The 11,910-nt window shown below is 45.1% G+C and overlaps 1 protein-coding gene across 1 annotated transcript in view; it reads left to right on the forward strand.

Moving 5' to 3' along the window:
* The first annotated feature begins 4,113 nt into the window (after positions 1 to 4,113).
* Map3k15 (mitogen-activated protein kinase kinase kinase 15) overlaps positions 4,114 to 11,910 on the forward strand; it is a 136,022-nt gene continuing 128,225 nt past the window's right edge. The window contains 4 exon segments of the mRNA XM_023709067.1: positions 4,114 to 4,233; positions 4,315 to 4,555; positions 7,817 to 7,956; positions 10,562 to 10,585. Of these exon segments, the coding sequence (XP_023564835.1) occupies positions 4,114 to 4,233; positions 4,315 to 4,555; positions 7,817 to 7,956; positions 10,562 to 10,585 (525 nt within the window).

Consider the following 11,910-nt stretch of genomic DNA (forward strand, 5'->3'; position numbering starts at 1 on the left):
AGGAAAGAAAGAAAGAATAAAAATATCTTTGGTAAGTGCATCAGTGGACTTGAATATTTATATTGAATAAATAACAAAACTGATAAGGCAAAAATCACCACATCCAGAATGAAATAAGATAACACATCTTTCAACCATTAAATGGATAATAAATATAAACTTTATGATCATAAATTCAACATTTTGGAATAAATGGGCCTACCAGGCATGTTGGTATACACCTATAATCCCAGTACTTGGGAGGGTGAGGCAGGGCTAGACTGAACTACATAAGAGACGCTGTCTCAGAAAAAAAAAAAGATAAATGGGCCAGTTCTTTGAAAACCACACAAACTACTAAAACTCAACATCAAAAAAAAAAAAATCTGAATAGTTCTCTAACCATTAGAAAAAAATACATTTGTAGATAATCGACCCTCAAAAGAAATCTCTGGTCCAAATGATCTTACTGGAGAATTCTACAAACATCTGGAGAAGTAACTCCAATTTTACCCAATCCCTTCCTGTAAATAAAATGACAGAATAATTTATAAGTGATTTAATGAAGCTAGTACCACTAGGTAACCAAAAAAGGAAAAGGCAATATCAAAAAAAACAAAGGGTTGGTGAGATAGCTCAGTGGACTAAGCACCTGCTTAGGCAAGTGCAGGGCCCAGGATTTGATCCCCAGTACCACATGCCATGCTTTTCCACCCCCGGGTGTGCTGAACCAGTGACTGAGTCTGGGCATGGTGGCGCACACCTGTAATCCCAGTGCTGGTGAAGCTGAAAACAGGAGGATCGCTACAAGGCTGAGCTGTGTAGTGAGACTCTGTACAAAAACATTAAAAATAATCAATATTTCTCATGAACCTACTTGCAAAAATTAATAAAATATCAGTAAATAAAATTCAGCAATATATAAAAATAAGTATACAGTACAACCAAGTGGAATTTATTCAAAGTATTCAAGGCTGGATCAACATTTGCAAATCAATCAGTATAATCCATACTATCAACAGGCTAAGAAGTAAAACTCATAGAATTGTGTCAGTTGATACCTAAAATATTTTTAGAAGTTCAGCACCCATATACAATAAAAACTAGGAGTAGAGGGAAACTTCCTCAATTTGATAAACAGCATCTACAACTGTAAGACTAACATCATTCTCAAGGTGAAAGACCTGAGTGCTTTCTCTCATAAGATCAGGAACAAGGTAAAAGTGCCCACTCTCACTACTCTTTTTCAACATAGTTCTAGCAGAGTGCTAAAGCAATAAAAAGAAACAAAAGTCACACTGATTGGAAAAAAGAAGGAAACCTGTCCCTATTTGCAGATTACATGATTGTCTACATACAAAATTCTAAGAAAACAAAATATCTTCAACTGATAATTGAGCTCAGCAAGTCGGGTATTATATACAATGAACATATGGACCCTAAACTCAAACACACTATCATTTATAATCACACTAAAGAAAATAAAACATTTGACTATAACCTTAATGTATACAGCACCATTGTGTTGAAAATTAGAAAATTCTAATGAAGGAAATAAGATCTAAATAAATGAAGATACATACCATGTTTATAGTTCAGAAGATTCAAAATAACAAAGATGTTAAGTCTTTCCAAATTAATCCCTAGGTTTACTACAGTTCCTGTCAAAATCCTAGTAAGGTTTGTCTTGTAGACATAGACAAGCCTATTCTGAAATTTATATGGAAGAGCATAAGTTCTAACACAGCTAAAATAATCTTGAAAAAGGAAATAAAAGAGGAATTACTCTATCTGACATTAAGAGCTACTATATAGCTTCAGCAATGAAAGCAGTATGTGGTGTTTCAGAGGAGTCAATGGAAGAGAAGTAAAAGGAAGAAAGTCAATGGAAGAGAGCAGAGAAACCAAAAATAGATCCCACCTCCACACCACATTTGTGTGTGTGTGTGTGTGTGTGTGTGTGTGTGTGTGTGTGTGTGTTTGGTACAGGATCTACAGGGGCTCACTACATAGACCAGACACGTAGTGATTCTCCTGTTTTCAGCCTCCCAAGTGCTGGGATTACAGGCATGCACCACTATACTTAGTCTCAGTTGCCATCTCAGTGCACCCCATGGCCGGGGCTGGCATGCCATGTGGGGAATCAAACCATGGCTGCTGCGCTCTGCCTAAGCAGGTGCTTTAGTCCACTAAACTATCTGGCTGGTCCACCACTAGTTTTTTGTTTTGTTTTGTTTTGTTTTGTTTTTTTTGCGCGGGACCAGGGATTAAACTCAGGCCCTTGCACTTGCCAGGTAAGCGCTTATTCTACTGAGCCATCTCCCCGGCCCCACCAGCACCAGTTTTTAACAAAGGGGCCAAAGCAACTCCAAGTGGTACTGGAGCAACTGAATATCTATAAGCAAACAAAATGGGTGCATCCACACAACAGGTTGGACATCCTGATAATGAAAATTGGGCCAATCCAAGAGAAATTATGCTGAATGAAAAAAATCCATGAAAGTGCCATTTATGAAACATTCTTAAAATATGAAAATTATAGAAATAGAAAACAGATTAAAGGTTGTCAGTAGTTGGAAAGGGCAAGGAGACACAGGAATGGCTGTGATTTATGATTTATTTCTATCTTGACTGTATCAATGGCAATGTCCTGGTTGTGATAATGTACTATAGTTTAACAAGGTGCTACCATTGGGAAGAACTGAGTCAAAGGTACTCTAGCTCTCTTGTTTCTTATAACTGCAAATGACCCTACAATTATCTCATTCAAAATGTTTAATTTAAAATTATCTTATGCACACAGAACAGCAATAGAGATTTACCATGCAACCCAGAAACCCAACATTTAATATATACCCCAGGCAAATGAAACCCTATACCTGCTTGTCGTACAGTTCCATTTATCTGAAATGTACAGTAAATTGGTGGTTGCTTAGACCTGATGACTGCATGAAGGGAGGGGTATGGACAATTATTTCTTTTTTTTCTGACTAATTTTTTATCTTTTGGTAGTACTGGGTATTGAACTCAGGACCTTGCACTTGCCAGACAAGAACTTATTCTACTGAGCTATCTCCCCAGACCCTGGACAATGATTTCTAATGGGCCCTACATTTGTAAAATTAAAAAAATCTGTTATTTACTTACTAATTTATTTGTTTATGTAGATACAGGGTCTCATTATGCAGCTCAGACTCATAGTGATTCTCCTGTCTCAGCTTCCCTACAGCTAGGATTACAGGCTCGTGCCACCACACCTGGTTCCCGGCCGACAAGGAGGGAGGAGTATCGACAATGATTTCTAATGGGTCCTACATTTTTAAAATGAACGAGTGATTGAACTCGGAAACTTGAGCTTCCCAGGCAGGCGCTTATGCCACGGAGCATTCTCCCCAGCCCCAATTTGCTGGGGGGGGGCGGAAGTAGATAAAGCTGCTTCTTTTTTTCAATATATTTGGTACAGTGTTTCACTGTTTTCAGTCTCCCTAGCCCTGGGATTACAGGTGTGTGGCACCATGACCCCAGCACTGGGATTACAAACGTGCGCTGTCACCACGGCAGGTCCTGGGGCTGGCAGAGAGCACCAAGGAGCGGGCCGGCACAGAGCACCCAGGAGCGGGACTGGCACAGGAATCAAACTCAGATTCCTCTGCTTGCCTAAGTAGGTGTTTAGCCCACTGAGCTATCTTGTCAGCGATAATGTGTCTAACAGTGGTCAGACTTAAGCACAGAGAAAAGCCCTAAAACGCCTGAGCCGCCACTTCCGCCACTTCCGCTACTTGCGCTTAGGCGCTGGGGGAGGGGGCAGCGTGGACGTAGTCCCACGTCTTGCGCCGTCGCCCCGCCCACCACGCAGAAGCCTTCTGCGCTTGCCCAGAAGTCCCCAGTTCCCGCCTTTTTCTCCCCGGCTTTCTCAGAGCACTGGAGGTGGGCAGCAAGCCGGCTCCGCTCCAGTCAGCTGCTGAGGGGTTGGCAGTTTCCTGTCCCCAGCCGCTCCGAGTGCCTCACTTTGTGTCAGGACTGGTTCCGGGCTTGCGCTGCTACCCCAACTTGTGGCTCTAACGCTCGTTTCTGGTCACAATCTCTAATTTCTTGTGCTGAGGTGGACAGAGAAAGCGGGCGTCCGGCTGTTACATGGAAAGCGACAGCGGGACCGGGCCTGTGGGAGCGCTGGGACAGGCGAGAGAGTCTCCTCAGGGCCTGTTGACGCCCAGGGGTGAGGGAGAGGCTGGGAGGATGGAATCAGATGGGGCTGTTGTGGTGGCGGCGGCGGCGGCTGCGGCGGCGGCCACTGAGGCGGCAGTCGCCGCCACTCTGAGGAGCAGTCCGGGCGAGGGTGAGGGCCCCGGCGTGGAAGAGGGCGTGAGCGCGGGCGCGGGCTGGCAGTGGCGGGCTCTGCGGGTGATATATGTACACAGTGAGCGGGCCCAGAATGGCGCCATTGATTGCCCTGAGGAGGGAGCACTTCGTTGCCTGCTTCAGGCCTGTGAGGCAGAGGGAGCGCGCCTCATCACCGTGCCCGTCGCGGAGCTCGACTTTGGGGTTACTGCTGCGCTTGACGCCTTCTATGATGCAGGTGAGGGCAAGTGCCGATTAGTTGCCACCTCACACAAGCTTCCCCCTCCTGTCACTCCACACCACTCATAAAGGCGGCCCCCCCACCCTTCTCAGGATTCCTCCGCGTTCCCCTCCCCGGACTCCCCATTCCTCCCCAGGCTCTCCCTTACCCCTGCTCCCCGGCACACTGGCGCCTCCATCCCCATTCTCTCCTCCCTTCCTCCCTGGGGTTCCGGGGCATACCCCTCCCAGGCACCACCCACCTGGAGCTCCCAGCCCCTCCCAGCACTCCTCATCCCTCCCTGGGCTCCCTGCCCCTCCTCCCTGGCGATCTCTGAGGGCTCCCCGCACCTCCTCCCTGCATTTCCCGACACCTTTCTCCACAGGTTCCCTAGAAGCCCCCTCCCCACGTTCCCTACCCCTTCTCCCCAGTCTCCGGGGTGCAGCCCTCCCAGGAGCCCCCTTCCGTGGGCTCCCCACTCCTCCCGGGGCTCCCCGGCACACTCTTCCCCAGCGCCCTTATCTCAGGGCTCCCCGCTCTTCCTCCCTGGTTTCTCCAACATCTTCCTCCACAGGTTCCCCAGAAGCCCCCTCCCTAGGGTCCCCACCTCTTCTCCCCAGGCTCCCACGTGTACCCCTCCCAGGTGCTCTCTTCCTTGCGCTCCCCACTCCTCCCCAGGCTCCCCGGCGCACTCCTTCCCGGCGCCCTCGTCTCAGGGCTCCCCGCCCCTCCCCGGATTCTCCAACGTCCTCCTCCACAGGTTCCCCAGCAGCCCCCACCCCAGGCTCCCTGCCCCTCTTTCCTGGGGCTCCCTGGCACCCTCCTTCCAGGAACCCTCGTCCCAGGGCTCCCCGGCGCCCCCTTCCCAGGACTGCCCGCCCCTCCTCCCCTGGTGCCCTGGTGCCCTCCTCCCCAGTGAACTCCTCCCCCAGCTCCCTGGTGCCTTCTTCCCAGGCACCCTCTTCCCAGGTGCCCTCCTCCTCAGGCTCCCCGGCACTCTCATCTCCGAGCTCCCCACCCCGCCTCTCAGTGATCTCAGTGTCCCCCTTCCCTGGGCTCCCAACTCCTCCTCCCAGGGCTCCCCGGCGCCCTCCACCCCGGCGCCCCCCATCCCGGCACCTCCCACCCCGGCATGCCCCACCCCGGCGCTTCCCACCCCAGCTTCCGGGCCCTTCCTCCCTAGCACCCTCCTCCCTCCCCCCTACCAGCACCCTCCCAGGGTTCCCTTCCCCTCCACCCCAGCACTCCCCACCCCATGCTCCGGGTCCCTCTTCCTCAGTACCCTCCTCCCTCCCCCTCCCATGCACCTTCCTCCCAGGGCTCCCCACCCCTCCTCCATGGGTTTCCCGACGCCCCCCTCCCCGACACCACCCTCCCCAACGCCACCCTCCCCGACTTCCCCCTCCCCGGGCTCACTACCCCTCCTCCCTGGGGTCCCCCCGCAACCCCTTCTCTGGGACCCTGGCTTCTTCCCAGGCTCCCCAGAACCCTCCTCTGCCATCAGCCCAGCCCCGCCTTCCTGGGCTTCCCTGCCCTGGACCCCGTGCTCCTCCCCGGACTCCCAGACACCCTCCTCCCCAGACTCCTCGCCCCTCCTCTCGGGCACTCCCACGCCCTCATCCCCGGGCTCCCAGGCAGCCCCCTTCCCAGCCTCCTCATACCTCCGCGGAAGAGCCCTCTTCTCAGAGCTCCTTGGTGCCCTCTGAAGATGGCGCCCCAGACCTTTAAGGACAAGGCTGTGGTGCTTTTCCAGGTACCATGGCACACACCTTTAATTCCGGTACTTTGGGAGGCTGTGACAGAATGATCACAAGTTTGAGTCCTGTCTGAGCAAGTTAGGGAGACTTCAATGAGCTTTTGGCATTTGGATGACATTTATAACCATTTTATGTGAAACAGTAATTACCTAGGAAACCTTATGCCGTAGTTTCTCCATAGGTCTAAAGGGAGTAACAGCGGGAATCTAAAAGTATGAGGAGATAAAGGAGGTCAGGGGTTGCTTTTCAACACTGCTTTGTGACCTTTTTATTCTTTTTTTGTGGTAAGGAGGATAGAGATGATATCCATGTGCCAGGCAAGCATTTTACTGCTGAGCTACACCCCAGCTCCTACAGGTCCTTCTTTCAGCATGTAGCACACATGTGGTTTATTCTCTAACTCTTCCTCTCTCCCTCTCTCCCCCTCCCTCTCCTCTCTCTCTCTCTCTCTCTCTCTCTCTCTCTCTCTCTCTCTCTCTCTCTCTCTCTCTCTCTCTCTCTCTCTCTCTCTCTTTCTTTTGTACCAGTGATCAAACTCAGGACCTTACACTTGCCAGGCAGGTGTTTCTGCCACTGAGGTATATCTCTGGCCCTGTGGTTCCTTTTAAACAAGTGACAGCTAGCCCCTTTGAGGTCTCTGTCTTGTTTTTGTTTTTGTTTTTAGAGGCAGGGGCTCACTGTGTAATTCAGGTTAGCCATAAACTTACTATGTAGGCTTCCCTGGCCTGAAACTCATGGTGATCCTCCTGCCTCAGCCTCCTGAGTGCTGGGATTACACTTTTTCTTCATTTGTGTATTTGTTACAGGGTCTCACTATGCAGCTCAGCCTTGTAGTGATCCTCCTGTTTTCACCCTCCCCAGTGCTGGGATTACAGGTGTGTGCCACCATACCCAGTGGCTCAATGTGCCCCGGAGATGAAGCTGGAGCTGCGTATGGTACTGAGGATTGGAACTTGGTGCATGTGCTTGCCAAAGCAGGTGCTTAGTCCCCTGAGCAATCTTGCCGGCCCTTGGAATTACATTCTTTACATTTCTGACAACACCGAGTCTATTCTTCAGCACTACATCTTTTTTTTTTAATTTTTAAGAATACTTTTTATTCTTTGTTTAAATGATACTACATTTCTAACATTTCAAAAAGTGAGGATTTTTGTTTTTAAATTCTTGCTGCTTTTCTTCCCTGGTTTATGGAAAATAATCTTATTTTTGTTTTTTATTTTTATTTTTTATGTATTTAGTACAGGATGTACAGGGTCTCACTACACAGATCTGACTTGTAATAATCCTCCTGTTTTCAGCCTCCCAAGTGCTGAGATTATAGGTGCACACCACCACACCCAGTGTCATTCTCCATCTCAGTGTGCCCCAGGGGCAAGACCAACAGGGCAAGCCGGGGATTGAAACCCTGGTCACTGGACCTGCCTAAGCAGGTGCTTTAATCTGCTGAGCTATCTGGCTGGCCCTATGGAAGAAGGTAATCTTAATGAAATCATTCTCCATATCCTCTCATTATTCGTTTCAGATATTGCCATTGTGGACATGAGTGACAATTGTGGACAGCCTTCCCTCTTCTACCATCTTGGAGTCCGTGAAAGTCTTAATATGTCCAATAATGTGGTCTTGTACCATAACACTGATGCTGACACTGCTTTTCTATTGATGGTAAAGTGTTTTCCTTTAATATTTAATTGTCCCAGTTATTTTCCCTGATTTTTTGAAAAGCATAATTAATTATATCTCAAGCTGAATTATAACCATAGCACAGGAATTTGAGAAAAAAGTAATGAAGAATTGCTTGTTTGATTCTGTCCTTCCCATTAGAAGCTGTAGCTCACACAATTGACTTTTGGGTGCTGTGTTAGTGTCCTTGCTAAGTGGAGCTTTTGCAGTGATCCTGAGCACTTCCAGGTTAATCAGGGATATGAAGATAGAAACTAGTAGTTTCCATTGACACAAGCATACCATCTGAATCCCTTCATGGGCAATTTGATCCAAACCTACATATTATAAAAATTATTTCTTGACTTAAATGATGTGAAGACATTTAGCAGTTACCAAGGTGACTAGATAATTTTATCATAGACATAATCAGTATTTATTTTCCTCCAGTCTGAAAGCAAAGCAAAACTCAAAACTTGAGGTCTGGTGAGATAGCTCAGTGGATTAAGCACGTGCTTAGGCAAGTGCAGGGATTGATGTTTGATCCTTGGCACCACAGGCCATGCCAGCCCCACCCCTGGACACACTAAGCTAGTCACTGAGACCAGGAATAATGGCACAGGCCTGTAATCCCAGTGCTGAAGAAGCTGAAAACAGGAGGATAACTACAAGTCTGAGCTGTGTAGTGAGACCCTGTGCCAAATACATTAAAAAAACCCTCAAAACTTGTATGTTCCCCTATAACTCAGTAATTATTGAGAACTTCTAAAATGCATTTTTTTCAAGTTTGATACGAGTATTTTTGATGGTATAGTACTTTAAAATACTTATATTCATAAAATGAAATATCTAACATGAGTTATTCAAAAAATTAGCTAATACTAATATTGTTCAATATTTTCTAATTTCATGTTTCTCATAAAAAATAATCTGTTGGATATTTAGAAACACCATTTTAGGAATAATCACTGTATTTACAGCAGGGTTTCCCAACCTTGATTTTAGAATTACCCAGAGAATCAAGCCACACGCAAACCAGTTATGTCTCAATTTTAGGGGCTCAAGCTTGAAGTTGTTTTATTTTTTACCTCTCAAATGTACAACCACAGGTGAGGACCGGTGGTTTACAGAGTTGAATTCCACAAGCATTTCTAAATATACAACTCCCTCAGTACTAAAAATTATTAGTTACATAGTACAGTTTTATGTCAAAGTTGGACACTTTTATTTGTTTCTTGGGATTTGATATTAAGCATATTTATTTAGGTTCTGTAATGATCTGAGATTATTTCCTCAGGAAAATATTATCTGCTTCAGATGTGTGATCTCTGTGTTACACCTACCATACACTTTACATAGATGTCCGTTCTGTAATCATAGCACAATACTGTATTTTAAGAAGTAGTTTAGGGGCAGAGGAGATGGCTTAGTAGAATAAGCGATTCCCTGGCAAGCGCAAGGTCCTGAGTTCAATCCCCAGTTCTGAAAAAAAAAAAAAAAGTAATTTATATGACAGGGAAAAAGGAACTTTTAAAGTATACTTTACATTATAGAATAGTTTAGATATTGACTTCTACTGCTCTTCACTGAAGAAGTTATGCTTGGAAATACTTAGAATTTAGAAAACTTGAAGTTACAGATTATTTTTTATGAGAAACATAAAATAGAACTTTTTCCCAATACAACACATTTATATTCTCTTTGTGGCTTAGCAAATCCTCTGGAAGTTGCTATACCTACAAAAGTTTTAATTTTGAATGATGTATACAAACATTTCCTAAAATGGAAACAAGTGGTCATTCATATCTAACACTAGATGGATCAATCTAAATTTGTAATGAGAAAATAAATATCCTTCAATATATAAAACACATTTTTCAGGGCAACTATTTAATTGTTCTTTTTCACAGACATGTTGGTTTTCAGTATGTATGTGGTATACTGGAAGGCTCCATTACCATCATGCTAAGTTCACTGACATAATTGTTGTCATTGAAGCCAGGCATGATGACACATGCCTGTAATCCTAGCACTTGGGAGGCAGAAGGATCACTGCTAGTTCAAGTCTGGCCTGGCCTACATAATGAGGAAGAACCTATTTCAAAATGACAACAAAAAGTTATTGAACTTGAACATACCTAGACAGCTCTAGTGCAGTGACAGGAATACTTTGGCAACTCCTCTATAGGAAGGCTAACTCTGTGACTTAAACTCTTTGCATTGATTAAATCAAGAAGGTTTCTAGATTCCTAAATAACAGTGCTTCCCAGGCACTTTCTTTTTGTCACTAATATTCTTTTCTTGGAAGGTGACATGCAGAGCACTCAGTGCCCTGAAGTTGAATCAAATTATCTCTTGAGTAAAGGCATTGCCACTGCTATGGGAAAATTCTTAGAAGCAAAAATGCACCTCCCCAAAACCTTGAATTGTTTAAAGCTGATTAATCATTAGTTTTCCTTGGAATATGAGCTTTGCAATTGTTAGAAGTTCATTTATTTGAACCCTTCTTACTCAAAGGTGGGTATTAGTTTATTGGAAGGGAATGTTGATTAATGCCTCTGGAAATTACCTATTTAGAAAATTACATTCATCTTTTCTTTTTTTGCAGAATACAGTCGCTCAAAAGAACATAGTAAGTATTACATTTTTAAGTTTTTAGCCTCATAAATATAGTTAAATGCTTGCCTCAAAATCACAGAGGGAGCAAGTGATTTATAATTTTGCCTCTTGGTTATGTTTTTATGGATTATACCTAGAAAGCCTCTCCCCATTCCTCCACCAACCAGTTCAGACAGGCCCCACTCGTCACTAGCATGTGAGGCAGAAGAGAAGGGCAGAAAAATGTATGTTATGATTCATTATTCACTAGGGCTTTGAGCTTGGAACCATTCAGCTCTCTCCTGAGCTGGGTTTGTTCCCCTGGACCACCAACAGTTTTTGATGGAACTAGTACTTCCCATACTTAGCCACAAAAGTTTCCGTGATGATGGAGGAACATGAACTTGTACCACCAAAAGCTAAAGTTCTTTTCCACAAGCTGGAAAGAAATGGGATGGAATTCCTCTTCATTCTATTCCTTAATGTACTGAAGTCTCTTTATTTGGCTTAAAAATTCCTTCAACTGAATAGGTTTTTTTTTTTTTTTTTACCATGCTGGTTTTGATAGTATAATGAAGGTATAACCCAAAAACATTTTTGTCTTTTTGAGACAGTGTTTCACTGTATACTTCAAGCTGGCCTGGAGCTTACTTTGTAGCCCCAGCTGGCCACGAACTCAGTGATCTTCCTGCTTCGGCCTCCTGAGTGCTGGGATTACAGGCATATACCACCACAACTGTCCCAAAACATTTAAATGAATTATGTCTCCAGAAATTATGCACAAATTACCCTGTACATTTGTACTACAAACTGCTTCCCTTAAGACCTATGGCAGTGATCGTGAACCTTTTAGAGATGAGTGTTCAGCCTACAACCAAAAAAGCATTTATTTATTGCAAAGTGACAACATTTCAATTAAATCTCAATACTGAGGTTTTAGTTTAGGGAAAATTCATATATTAGCATCTTTTATGTAAAATGAAAAGTAGGGCCAGCCAAATAGCTCAGTGGATTAAAGCACCTGCAAGGCAGGTATTTGATCCCTGGGCCTGCGGTGCTGGCTCCACCACTGGGGTGCACCGAGATGGTGATTGAGACTGGGCGTGGTGGTGCATGCCTGTAATCCCGACCCTTGGGAGGCTGTAAACAGGAGACTCACTACGAGTCTGATCTAGTAGTGAGACCCTGAATACCCTGTATACCCTTCCCTAAAATATAGAAAAAGAAAAAATAAAATGAAAAGTAACATGTGTTTCATAGGTTCACCACCAATAACCTATGGCATTGTGATTTTAGAAACTGTAACTTAGACTAGGATGGGTCCTTGCTTCCTATCTTCTGGGCTTTAGCTTCTATTCC

This window comes from Octodon degus, unplaced genomic scaffold, assembly GCF_000260255.1.
Source record: "Octodon degus isolate 3935 unplaced genomic scaffold, OctDeg1.0 scaffold00010, whole genome shotgun sequence".
Classification (NCBI taxonomy): Eukaryota; Metazoa; Chordata; class Mammalia; order Rodentia; family Octodontidae; genus Octodon; species Octodon degus.